At 36.2% G+C, this 14,275-nt stretch overlaps 1 protein-coding gene across 10 annotated transcripts in view; it reads left to right on the forward strand.

Annotated features, from left to right (window-relative positions):
- PTK2 (protein tyrosine kinase 2) overlaps positions 1-14,275 on the forward strand; it is a 258,855-nt gene that overhangs the window by 108,862 nt on the left and 135,718 nt on the right. For all 10 annotated transcript variants that reach the window (XM_045560796.1, XM_045560797.1, XM_045560799.1 and 7 more), the window contains 2 exons: positions 5,986-6,065; positions 6,310-6,372. In XM_045560796.1, coding sequence (XP_045416752.1) covers positions 5,986-6,065; positions 6,310-6,372 — 143 coding nt within the window. The remainder of the gene's footprint in view (positions 1-5,985; positions 6,066-6,309; positions 6,373-14,275) is intronic.

A 14,275-nucleotide genomic window follows, 5' to 3' on the forward strand; every position in this document is an offset into this window, starting at 1 on the left:
TCTGGACAACTAAAAAGATATATAGAAAAAATTAGCCGGGCATGGTGGCGCATGCCTGTAGCCCCAGCTACTCGGGAGGCTGAGGCAGTAGGATCACTTAAGCCCAGGAGTTTGAGGTTGCTGTGAGCTGGGCTGACGCCACGGCACTCACTGTAGCCCGGGCAACAAAGTGAGACTCTGTCTCAAAAAAAAAACAAAAAAAAAAAGATAGAGGTAAAATTAAACCTAGGTCTAAGTCTTATTAGAAGACATTTTTTGTTCTTTAATAGGTTTAATAGTGTACATTCCTTCTCCCTTCTCCCTCTTCCATTCTTGTGTATTTTTGGTAATTCAAGGAGAAGCCTAATGAAGACTTAAACTCCTGTTGTATTTATACCATTCAACCCATATTCCTTGGTCATCCTTCTGCAAAAAAGACTTTAAAAATGGGAAAGCAGAAATGGTCATTTTCTAATAGTTTACTGTTCCCTGCCGATATTTTAAATTTGCCTTTAGATCACCTCAGGGCCATTATCAAACTCTTAGTTTGGTAGGAACACTCCTGCCTATGGGGTCCCCAAGACCACCATTGTGCTCAGTGATTTCTTGGAAAGATTTGCAGGACTCAGAAGTTGTTATACTTGTGGTTATGGCTTATTACAGTGAAAGAACACAGAGTGAAATCAGCAGCTGGAAAGGGTGCATGGGGCAAAGTCCAGCAGAAATTGAGGAGAAGCTTCCTGTTACCCCTGCACAGGACATGCTTAATTGTGATGACATGTGCAACAGTTTGCCAACCAGGGACTCAGGCCTGAGCTTCGCGGTTTATGGTGTTTATTAGACGTCACTCTCATAGCTGTACAACTCCTGTATGATTGACTTCAGTTATTCAAGCTCCAGACCCTAGAGACAAAACAGGTGTTTACCATCATCACAGTGTGTGCCTTAATTATCTGGTCAAATTGGTAGCCAATTTTTTTCACCAGTTGAGGGTCAGATTGTGGCCATTGCTTCAAGTATGTAAAAGCACTCTTACTAGAACACTTCAGGAGTTTAGTTTCCAAGAGGCTAAGGGCCAATCCTAAGAATAGGCCTTTTTTGAGAATGTACAGGATTTGAGCAACCTAGACCTGCTGCGTTAACATTTTCCTGCATAACTTCCCTTTCCTCTCTTGAACTTAAATAACTTGTATGCAGTCTTTATCCCTTAATTTAAATGGTGCTTTCTGTGTACACATTTTATATCTTGCCAAATTTGTTTGAGGTATAATTTATATACAATAAATAATCAGTTTAAGTATACAGCTTAAGTTTTGACAAATGTATTACATATAGTTAAGTAATTACCATTGCAATCTTGATATAATAAAATATAAAAATAGGGAAATTGACACTGGCAGAAAACTATTAACTAGACTACAGGCCTCATTTAGTTTTCACCAATGTTTATACACACTCAAGTGAGTCTGTATGTGTGTGTAGTTCTATGCAATTTTATCACATATTTTGGCAACCACCATAATCATGATTTAGAACTATCCCATCAACACAAATTCCCTGTTGCTTTATAATCACACCTTCATCCCTTCCCTAATTCCTAGGAACTACTGATCTGTTGTCTACACATTATATTTAACAGTTTTTATCTGTTGTACCTACCAGTAATGTGTGCATTCAATGAGAGCAACCATGAAGTGTGTCGTCTTCACCATTCTTCACCATTGTATTCACAACACAGGCATGGGGTTCAGGTGCTTAATTTATTTTCTTCAGTAACTTAATAGTGAGGATTGATTTTTAATGCTAATGCCCTAATATTCAAAATTCTTAGATGAGATTTATTAAAAGATGTCAAGGAAAACATCTAAGAAATTAAGGAATTATATACCTTTGAAGTTTGAGAAATTGGATTGTGTGTGCACATGCGTGTATGTGCATATGTGCACGTGTGCTTCAGTGCAAGTGTGTGCACACGCAGGTGCACACACCCTCAAATGCACACACACACACCTGGACATACACTGGACTTCAAATCTTCTCTTAAATTTAGATTATTGATTTACCTCCGATATAATTTGTGGTTACCCATTATAAATGGACAAAAAAAAAAAAAACTGGAAACACTTATTGTCATACAGGTTTTCCAGCTTCAATCCTTTCCCTTTACAGTCTGTCCTCAACATATAACATCCTAAGTAATCCTTTTTAAGTGAACATTTATTTCTGTTTCATAGTAAGATTAAAAAGCTCCTGAGTATAAATACAGTACTTGCACAAAGAAATCCAAATTCTTATTTTTTAAGTAGAAAATTAACATGAAACAAATCAATTTTCAAAAAACAACTTTCAGAGTTCTTTTCTTGAAGGGATCTTGCAAATTTGCTGGACCTAGAATTAATAAACAATAGTAATCCATATTACCTTTACCTAAGTTCCACCTGTTTTATTCAATACTGTATGTGGGCACATGATAGACATTTCATAAATATTTATTAAATAAATCAATGAATGAGTAACTGTTAAATATGATAAATGACATTGAATTGTGAAAAATATGATTCATTAAGATAATGTAATCCTTGATTTGTATATTTTTATAGCTTAGGTATGAAAGAGGAAAAATTGAGAAGTTAGTTTTAACTGGGGATTGCCATTGAGTTCCTTGTGTACATAAAACACTCCACTCTGATCTGACAAAAATTCAGGGAAGAATGTTTGATAATTGAGTCAACCAGGTTCTGAGAGTAAAATTATTTGCCTTGGGTCACTGAACTAGTAAGTAAGCTTGTCAGTTCACCTTTGTCTGCTGTCAGCCCCATTCTCTTTTGCATGCTACCAAGGACTTTTGAGCCTGGTTGATAAATTTGGGTAGCTGTTAGAGTATTCAGAAGAGACCAAAAGAAAACACAAAATCTCATGTGGTAGCCATAGCATTGAGTTGACATGGCATAAATTATGGAGTAATTTAGGATTAATATTTTCTATTAGAGAATGTGAGCTGTTTTTATATTAAAAACCTATGTTTGTTTCTATTTCATAGTAAGATGAAAAAACTCCTGAGTATAAATGCAATACTTATACAAAGAAATCCAAATTCATGTTATTTTTAAAGTAGAAAATTAACGTGAAACAAATTAATTTTTAAAAAACAAAACAACTTTCAGAGGTCTTTTCTTAAAAGGATCTTGAAAATTTGCTTTACGTAGAGTTAATAAACAATAGTAATCCACAGTAGAGAAAGAGGATACAACACAATGGCAATGTTAAAACGAACCTGGAGATGCATGTGAGGCTATTGTGTTATGTACTGGGGATGCAAGGATAAGTGAGATGCGGTTCCTGCTTGTCATTGATCTTCATTCTAGTAAAGACTGCACTGTGGATGAGTTCTCAAGCAAAGATACAGGTACAAACTAAAGTCTGAGTTCTAGGGGTTGACAGATGGATTTTTTTTTTTCCTTTTATGAGACAAGGTGTCTCTCACTCTGTTGCCAAGGCTGGAGTGCAGTGGCATGGGCTCAAACTCCTGGGCTCAAGCGATCCTCCCACTGAGGCCTCCCAAGTAGCTAGGAGTACAGGCACGTGCCACCATGCCTGGCTAATTTTTTTCTTTTTTGTAGAGTCAGGGTCTCTCTGTGTTGCTCAGGCTGGTTTCAAACTCCTGGGCTCAAGTGGTCCTCCCACCTTGGCCTCCCAAAGTGCTGGTACTAAGGGCGTGAGCCACCACACCCGGCCCAGATCTGGATTTTGAGTCCTAGCTTTAACACTTATTTATGTGACTCTGTGTAAATTAAGTTTTCTGATCTTTATATTAATATAATAGGATTAATAAAACTTACCTTGAAGAATTACAGTAAAAGTCAGAAATCATATTTACCAAATGCTTAGCATAGTACCTGGTCCCTGGTAGATACTCCTTAAATAATAGTTCCTCTGCTATCATCTTGATCATTTTCTTTAGGTTTTTCTGAGGCCATAAAATGGGAATGATAATAGTGCCCAAGTCACCGCGAGGTTGTGAGGATTAAATGAGATATTACATATAAATCTGCTTGACATGGTGCTGAATATATATACCTTACGTATATATACTTGAATGCTTGATAAATTTCATTTATTTGAAAAAGGAAAGCAGTTCTGCTGGGAGTTAGTAGAAGGGAGGTAGTGAAGAAACATAAGGGAAATGAACACTGTAAATGACCCTGAATCTTGAAGCCCAGCCTCAGGACATGACCATGCTCTGTGGCTTCAGAGAACGCTAGAATGCATCTAGCCTAGATGACAGGGAGCGCGAGACATTTGAATAGGGTTTGTTTTCACTCCAGCAGAGGGGAAGCTGCTGTGGGGCTTGAGGTTAGGATGAGAGTCTGTTGTGATGGTTTGATCTGTCTCATATCACTACCCTTTGCAGAACACATCAATCGCCTCAGAACATGAGTGGGTTTCAGGCCATGGTCATACACCTCTGATAATCAAGAACAGTAGATTGGGGCTGTAGGAAAAACAACTGTGAACTTTGAAGACACATAAATGAAGGGATTTTTCCATAAAGATTGTTTTTTTTTTTTTTTTGGAGACAGTCTCACTCTGTTGCCCGGGCTAGAGTTCCGTGGTGTCAGTCTAGTTCACAGCAACCTCAAACTCCTAAGCTCATGCAATCCTTCTGCCTCAGCCTCCCGAGTAGCTGAGACTACAGGCATGTGCCACCATGCGCGACTAATTTTTTATGTATATATATTTTTAGTTGTCCAGCTAATTTCTATTTTTAGTAGAGACAGGGTCTCACTCTTGCTCAGGCTGGTCTTGAACTCCTGAGCTCAAACGATCCTCCCACCTTGGCCTCCCAGAGAGCTAGGATTACACGTGTGAGCCACCTCACCCGGCCCCATAAAGATTGTTAAATTATAATTTTCTCTTTTTTCGTTTTTATAACTAATATGAATTTGGTTTTGATGAATGAAATACAGCATTTGATTATATTTTTCAGACTTGTGAATGAATAGTGGTTAGGAATTATAGTAATTAATCTCCAAGGCAGTTTTCTAATGGTGCATTTTCTTCAACATATAATTGATAATCTGTCATGGTTCCTCTGAAATCTGCACCAGACAACTAAGAGCCACTTAATTTTTCCATCAGAACCCTCTGGCATTTCTCTACCTTATCTAAATACCTGTCTTGGTTTATCTCTTGTGCTGTTATTTTTGTATTCAATAATAAACTTATGATACAAAAACTTCATTCTTTAAAAATTTGGACTGACTTGTTACAGATGTGAGAGCCCGTTGAAGTATAAACAAAATTATTCTAGAACCAAAGCTTTTGACTTAATGGATTAAGTAATTCTGTTCCAAGTGATCAGGCTTAAGTGCCTACTACATATAAGGAATAGAACCTATTGTTGCTTGTAAATTTTATATGGAAAATAATGTTTACACACAGGTACCCACACTCCAGTTTTCATTTGCCCAATTGTTCATTTAATAGATATTTATTGATCATCTGGGTCTAGGGTGCTAATGCAGAAAATAAAGCAAAGATGTTGAGAAGGAATAATGTTTAGATCAGAAATAACACATAGACAAGCCTGAGCAAGGGTGAGACCCTGTCTCTGTAAAAAAGTAGAAAAATTAGCCAGGTGTGGTGGCACGCATTTGGGAGGCTGGGACAGGAAAATGGCTTGAACCCAGGAGTTTGAGGTTGCTGTGAGCTAGGCTGACACCATGGCACTCTAGCCCAGATGACAGAGTGAGACTCTGTCTCAAAAAAAAAAGAAAGAAAGAAAAAGAAAAGCTCATACATGATAGGAGCTTTTTTCTTGCTAGAAGACCATTTTATTTCTTTAATTATTTTTTGGTATGAGTCATTCTTATATCTCTAGTATCTAGAGTAATTATTGACACAGTGTAAAGTAAATAAAAGATACTCAATGGACATTTATTGAATGAATACATCTAAAATGTGTTCTTTTAAAACAGCACTGTTTTCCCATTCCTTTTACTGTAGGTGAAGAGCGATTATATGTTAGAAATAGCTGATCAAGTGGACCAGGAAATTGCTTTGAAGTTGGGATGTCTAGAAATTCGGTAAGATGATAAGTATACATTGAGATCTTTATTCATTAATGTTTTTCATTATATTTGAAATTTTTCCAGATGGTTTTATTCGCTTTGTAAGGATTATCAGTAAAATATTCAATAACATTCAAGTAAAAATATGAGAAGAATCTGAATTATTCATTAAGTAGATAACTCTCCCCTAATTTTGATCATTTTACAACTTAAACATTCGTTATATATACATGTAAATTGATGTCTTCCCTGATTTTAGGCGATCATACTGGGAGATGCGGGACAATGCACTAGAAAAGAAGTCTAACTATGAAGTATTAGAGTAAGTATCATATACTATAATCCATCCTAGAGCTTATGTCTTGGAAGAGTAGAATTTCTGCTGCACTTCATCTTTTTGATGATTGATTGAGCAAAAGATAAATGAGCACTGAGTCCTTAGTAGCTAAGTGCTCGATATTCAGAAATTAATAATACAAAATTTTCACCGTCAGGAAGCTTACTGCTAGAATGAAGAGTCTCAGAAAAGTAAGCAAAATTATAATATAATATACTGGAAACCAAATGTAGAAGTATCTACCAAGTATTTGCAGGTGGGTGGTACTTGATGTCTGAGGTGGTTTTGTAGGGAGATGTTGTTTAATGGGAGTCTTGAAGGGTGAGTGATACACAGAATGTGGGCAGGTGGGGGTTGCATGGGAGCCAATCTGGGAAGAGAAATCAGCATTTGCAAAGGCACAGAAACATGGGTTATCAGATAAAGGTTAGAAAAGTGTAAGTTCATTGGGGATAGAACAGCATACTTAAGAGGGAGAGATAGGGATATGTATGCACGGAGGCCAGGTCACTGCTTATTTACATCCTTTAGAAAGAGTCTGGACTTGGTCCTTGGGCATTGCTGACTCATTGAACTGTTTTCATCAGGACAGTGATTTGATGAGATCTGTGATTTAGAATTCCGTATTCATGAGATTAGAATGTTAAAAATGAAAGCAGGATGCCAAGAAGCCATTGCATCTTTCTTTTCCATGGGAGAAATAATGAGACTCTGAGAGAGACAGAAGCAGTGGCTATGGAGATGTGGATTAGCAGAGTCGGAGCCTATGAGACTGGAGGCCTGGTCAAAAGAAAAGAAGAATCCAAGGAACCTCTTGGCTTTCAGTCATGGGCCACGAGGGATACCAGTCACAGGAAAAGAGCGTGCTTGAGGGGAAAGAATACGTTGTTTTGGGAGTGTTGATTTACAGTCTGAGGGAACATTCATGTTTTTTTAAATGAAAAAGGAAAGAAAAATGTTCATTTTGTTATCTGTTATGAAAGGACTAATACTACTAGCATTAAAAAAATCTCTGATGATACCCAGTGCTTACACCTTGGTTTCTAATACCATTCTCCAATGAAAGGAACCAGGGCTTCCTTAGAAAAATGCCTAGTTACAGGGAGGAGAGAGAAAATACAAGATGAGCCTAGAGCAGTTTATTTTGCTGGAAAGAAGGAAGTACTAAAACAAACAAACAAACAAAAAGTCCAGGTAGGGTGGCTCACGTCTATAATCCTAACACTTTGGGAGGCTGAGGAGGAAGGATCACTTAAGACCAGGAATTCAAGACCAGCCTAAACAACGTAGTGAGACCCCATCTCTACAAAAAATAGACGAATTAGCTGGGTATGGTGGCTCGTGCCTGTAGTCCCAGCTACTCAGGAGGCCGAGACAGGAAGAATTGCTTGAGCACAGGAGTTTAAGGATGTAGTGAGCTATGATGATGCCACTATACTGTAGCCCCAGATTATGACTCAAAGTATAAATTTCCATGAGTTAGTACTAATATAAATGATTGAATAAATAAATATGTGAAGGAGAAGTGACAAATCTGCTCTACAGAAAAATTCCAAATAATGCCAATATTCCCCTGTTGAAAGGATGTGGAGCATACAACTCACTCCCAAAGTATGGGCTACACTTGGTGACTTGTGTGTACAGAGTATAGCATGAAAAGGGAGTGAGGGGAGAAAGTAACTTCACAGTGAAGGAACCTGACAGACACCTCCTGAGCCTGGGGATCCAGGTCAACATTAGCAGTGATAAGTCGTGTTGATAGTATACACCCAAGGTGCAGTGTGTTGACAGTGGCACTTTACCTCCCAAAACCCATAACCCCAGTCTAATCATGAGAAAAACATCAGGCAAACCTACTTGAGGGACATTGTACACAATACCTAACCAGTGCTCTTCAAAACTTTCAGAGTCATCAAGGAAATGAGGGAAGTCTAAGAAACTGAAATAGCCAGAAGAAGCCTAAAGAAACATGGTTAAATGTAATCTGGTGTCCGAGATAGGATCCTGGAACAGAAAAATCTGGATCAAGTATACAGTTTGTTAATAATAATATGTCAATACTGATTTATTAGCTGTGACAGGTTCACCATAGTTATGCAAGGTATTAACAGTAGGGAACCTAGTGTGGGGTATATGAGGTACATACCTTTGTAACTTTTTTGTAAATCTATTGTAAAATAAAAAGTTTATCTCAATTTTTAAAAATCTGATGGGAGGATCGAGGAAGCAGAAAGCCAGTCAGTAGAGATGATCTAAAAAGGTACAGCTGTTGGTGAATAATTATGTGAAGTCAGAAATGGAATGCTAGTTCAGTGGCCTGGCAGAGTCAAAGGGAAAAGACGCCTGGAAATGTGTGATTGTCCTTCAGGGTCACTATGGAAGCCTGCCTTAGTGCAGTGATTGGGGAAGAATTCTGTGAATTGTATTCTGCCTTATCTTTGGGTGAAGTCAAGATAGGAAAATGAAAGATAACTGAAAAATAGAGTCTTTGTGAGAATGAGAGGTATACAAAAGAATGAAGAAAGCCAGATGTACTGTCAAAAGGATACAGAGTTACAGGAAGAGAGGTGCCTGAAAGAAATCTCCATGGATAATGTGTAGACATGTTTTTAGCAGCCAGAACAATCAGTTAAAAGAAAATGAAGAAGCAGGTATCCATCAAGGTGAGGTTGTGAATAGTGTGTTTGGAGAGGGGAGTTTTAAGTTCAAGATCTGTTTGAAATGAGAGTCAAATTTTACACTGAAGTTGGTGTAAATTTGGCTTATTTTTAGAAATTACAGAACTACAGGTGACAGAATAGATGATGGAAGAGGACAAATTGGGTTATTAATCGGTGACTTTAAAACCTTGGTGTTTTTGTGGGGAGTCAGTGAAATGGAAAATGTGGGAATTACTATACATAAGTCAAGGCTTGTGATTATTACTACCTGGAAATGAGAATCAGACCTAGTATGAGCTTGTAAATTAGATCCTTCTCAGAGGATATGATTGAAAAGTTGAATGATCTATTGCTTTGAAATGGCTGTTTAGTATTTTTTCATTTATATGTGTGATATTTAAAGTAAGAAAATATAGTTAAAGGGGAATCTTCGGGTTTTTGTAGTTCTAGGATATTATTTTGCTGTACCTTCTTTCTGAATTCCTATGCTTTCCCCCCACTATGGTGACTCTTCGCAGTTCTATAAGTTGTGTGAATTCAGTGCCTGATCCCTATATGAGAGGTGAATTAGTTGAGTGGGCTCTTGGAGTAGAATGAATATCTGGGTTCACGTCTGTCCTAGCTTCATTTTCACTAGGTCTTCTCTTTGCTCAGTTTTATTAGTAAAGCTCTTGGTATTTGTTTCCAAATCTGTGAAATGGGGATAATGCTGATACCTAACTATTATTGGGTTGTTTGGGGGAGTTGATAGAGAATCCATGTCAAGTGCTTAATATGTATAGTACCCAGCACTGAATAGATGTTGACCATAATTGTCATTATCATTATCCACAGGAAAGATTGTCAATCAGGGTAAAAAAATCAAGCTGTGTAGAGTTTTTTGAAAGAGACTTAAGAAAAAGTAATAGGCCGGGCGCGGTGGCTCACGCCTGTAATCCTAGCACTCTGGGAGGCCGGGTGGGTGGATCGCTCGAGGTCAGGAGTTTGAGACCAGCCTCAGCAAGAGCGAGACCCCGTCTCTACTAAAAATAGAAAGAAATTATCTGGCCAGCTAAAATATATATATAGAAAAAATTAGCCGGGCTTGGTGGCACATGCCTGTAGTCCCAGCTACTGGGGAGGCTGAGGCAGTAGGATCACTTAAGCCCAGGAGTTTGAGGTTGCTGTGAGCTAGGCTGACGCCACGGCACTCACTCTAGCTCGGGCAACAGAGTGAGACTCTGTCTCCAAAAAAAAAAAAAAAAGAAAGAAAAGAAAACATAATATAAAAGAATGTGTTCATTTATTGACTTAATTTTGAGCCCTTTAAAGATGATTTCTAATTTATTTGTTTCAAAGATAATAATACATTGTAGTTATTGAATGTTATTCATTCTGGTTATTGAGAAAATTGAAACTATACTGTCAAATAGGAAAAAAATTTTCAAATCCCTTCACTTACTGATAACAACCTTCAAGTTTTACTAAATATCCTTATATAGCCAGCCCTCTTTTTTAACACGTGTGTACACATACAATGCATAGTTTTTAATATGATAGTTTTTAGTATAAGTAGAATGATACTATATACATGCATCCTGCTTTTTTTCTTTAACCTTATGTTGATGAGATCTTTCCATGTAACTAAATACAAATATATATTAGTATACTAGTCCATCAAATGAGTGTATAATACTACCCTGTCATCTATTGGTGGAAATTAAATTTGGGTTAATAACATATAAAACGTGTTGCCATTTTTTGTTCATTTTTACCTAGATGATAGGCAACAAATAATAGTTTTATTTCCTTATGTAACTTAGATTACTTGATAATAGTAAACATCTTCCCATATATGGCCATTTTATTTTCCTTTTGTAAATTGCATTTTTATAAGTTTTCTAATGTTTTTTTCTTTATTAATCCTGAGTCTTTGTTGTATTAACCCTTGATTTATAATGTTAGTTCTATATATTCTTTCCCAGCTCATCTTTGTGTTTCATCTGTGTGTATGTGGCTTTAGTAATAGAGAATTTTGTCTTTTTTTCAGTGTAGTAGCAAAATCTGTCACCTATTTTTGTCTTAGCTTTTGAGTTTCATGACCTGATTTTAAAAGGGTATTCAGTGATTTAAGATTGTTAAATGTTTGTTCTGAAACTTGCGTGGATTCATTTTTGGTTTTATATTTCCAAATGTGTAGATTCTAAAAAATATTTTCTTTTTAAATTAACCTTTAGCTTACTAGCATTATGATCAGACAGCCTGGTCTGTGTAATAAAAGCTCAACTTTTGTGGAGACTTTCTTTGTGGACTAAAATAAGTACATTTTGCCTCCAGTGTTTTATTATGAAAAAGTTTCAAACATATAAAAATGTTGAATTCTACAGTGCGCCACTCTGTATCTATCCACCTAGGTTCTATCTGTAGTTGTTAACATTTTGCTGTATTTGCTTTATATGATCAGTGTTTTTAAATGTTTTAGGGTGGTTTAAAAAATGTACTTTCTAATCAAGCTTGTTAACTATCTGTAGTGGCATTTTTTCTTTTGACATATTAATAATTAAGAGACGTGTTGAAACATTTATTTATGATAATGACTTTGCCAATTTCTTCCTGTAGGTCTGTTAATTTTTGCTCCATATTTTGATGCTCTTTTATTTAAACATATAAACAGAATGCTTATATCTTCTTGGTAAATTGAGTCTTTTGTCATTACTTGGTGATCCTCTCTATGTCTAATAATATATTTTTGTTGTTTTTGTTCTAAAGACTGTTTTCCCTTCTTTAGGTTAGCATTGGCCTGGTTTATATTTTCCATTTTTCACTTTCAACTTTTCTGTGTCCTTATACTTTTTAAATGTATCTCTTTTAAATATCATAAAGCTGGATTCCTTAAATCCAGTTTGCTAAATGATAGGTTTAATACATTCATATTTGTTAGAATGAATTATATATTGGACTTGCTTGTGTTATCTTTATTTCTAGTGCCCTAGAAATAAACTGTGTGTGTGCACATGCGTGCCTGCTGTTTATTTCTTAGTTGGTACTCTTATTCCTAATTTTTTTCTCCAATGATTTGGAAATTTGTAAACTACTCTTTAATTAGTTACCCTTATACTTTCTATATTAACCAACTCTAGATTTTAAAATTATGTAACCCTCTCTTAAACAATACAAAGACCTTGGAACACCTTAACTCTCTCCACCTTCTTCCACATTACATGTCATTTTTTCTTGTTATTTTAGTTATATCTTTTTTTACTTAAACACCAAATAATAGACATTATTGTTAATTTATACAGATATTATTTGTTTGGCTATCCCTGTATGTTTATCATTTTATTTCTTAAACATCCCTTCTGGTATACTTTTCCTTTTACTTCAACTATATTGTTCAGATCACTGTATTTTCTCAACACTGTAAAGACAGTACTCTGTTATGACTGTGAAAAAAGTCTGTAGATATTTCTGTGTAGTTTCTCTTTCTTTTAAGATCTTTTCCTTATTTTTGGTCTTTTCTAGCTTTACTCATGTCTTGGGCTTAGATTTCTTTTTATAAATCTAGATGGACCCAGACATACTTCTTAATTTTGTGGATTTATGTTTTCCATCTGGAAAATGTATGCCATTATATCTTTAATCTCTTAACATTTTTCGTATTTTTTATCTCCCTTTTTCTCAATGGTAGTGTATGTGTAATTTCTTTGGATTTGTCTTCTAATTCCTTAATTCTCTTTCAAGTAGTTTTTTGCCACTTACATTTTTCATTTATAGAAGTTCCATTTCTTATGATGTAATCTGCTTCTTCATTCCTGGTAACCTCTTGTATGCTCCTCTGTAGTTAATTGTGCCATTTCTTTTACGTTTTTCATGCATTGCTGTTGTATGTTCTGTGTTTGACAATAATATTGGGGTACCAGAGAGTTCAATCTGCTGTTACTGTGACTCTTATTCAAGCCCCTAGAGAGGCCTGAATTAGAGCCTGGTGACCCTAGACTGGGGCTTCATTTCTGTTGTTGTGGCTTCTGACATGAGCCAGGGAGTAATGCCACCTCAGCCTCCCTCTGGTTCTGCCTCAGGGCCACGTGCTAGGTTCTTTGTCCCCACCTTGCAGGTACCCTCAGTCCAGAAACCCAAAAAAAGCATTTTGTCTATGTGTATTGGGAGCATCGTGGAGACCTCCGTGTTTATCAGTGTGTTGGTTAAACGTTCTTTGTCACACCTCAGTCTATCCTTCTGACATTAGTTTTCCTTTTTTTTTTTTAAAGTATATTATTTAAAAGTTTTTTATGTGTACTTTTTGGTGATAAAATTCTCTTTTTGTCATCTTGTAATTTTCTATATTTCACCCTTGTTCTTGAAAGATACCTTTACTCCATGAACACTTTTAGATTAATGGTTATATTTTCTCAGTACTTTAAAGATACTTAATGATGTTTGGCTTGGTTATGTTCTTCATTGCAGCCATTGAAAGGCTGATGCCAGCGCTTTAGGAGTGGCGCTGATGTAGAGATACACTGTGCCTCTCGTGCATACTGTGGCTATTCTGCCGCAGGAGGAACTCAGGAACCAGGCAGCCCTAATTCCTCAAGGACAGCCTGGGCCTAACCTTGCCTACTTTTTTTTTTTTTTTTTTTTAGTAATTTGGAGCCATTTAGAAATTTATATATTTACGCAGTACAGAAAAGAATTATACATGAATGCAGAATATTACTTTTTCTTATTGGTTTTATTTCAGAGTTCTCTTTTTCCTTTTTAATAAGAAGGAAAGTCATGAAATAGTCCACATAATTGATCAAATTCTATTAATAGCAGAAATTTTAAATATAATCTCAGTTATTTATAGTCTAATGCAGAATACTCTTTCACCTTTACCTTGTTTCAAAGTAACTATTTGAATTATGCTAAAAATCATAAGGCCCAACTTCTGAGAGTAGAAAAAGCACTATCTAAAAACTACATTTTTTTTCTTTAAACCAATTGAAGAGTTCATCAATCTTTATTTCCAGGCTTGATAGAACCTTTACTGTAGGCAAAGGGGAGGTACGTGGTGATGAGGGTCTCCCCCTGCTCCTCAGTCTACTTCCTTAAGGGCTCATGCTACCAGGGAACTAACTCGAGTGTAAAACAGATAAGACTTGATTTACATATTTTGTAAGTAGGAGGTGAAGAGGAGAGAAGAAGGCATCTACGAAAGGAGGTCAGATGTTGTAAGAAAAATATTTTTTATCAGCCTTTAAAACTGCATT

This window comes from Lemur catta, chromosome 9, assembly GCF_020740605.2.
Source record: "Lemur catta isolate mLemCat1 chromosome 9, mLemCat1.pri, whole genome shotgun sequence".
Taxonomy (NCBI): domain Eukaryota; kingdom Metazoa; phylum Chordata; class Mammalia; order Primates; family Lemuridae; genus Lemur; species Lemur catta.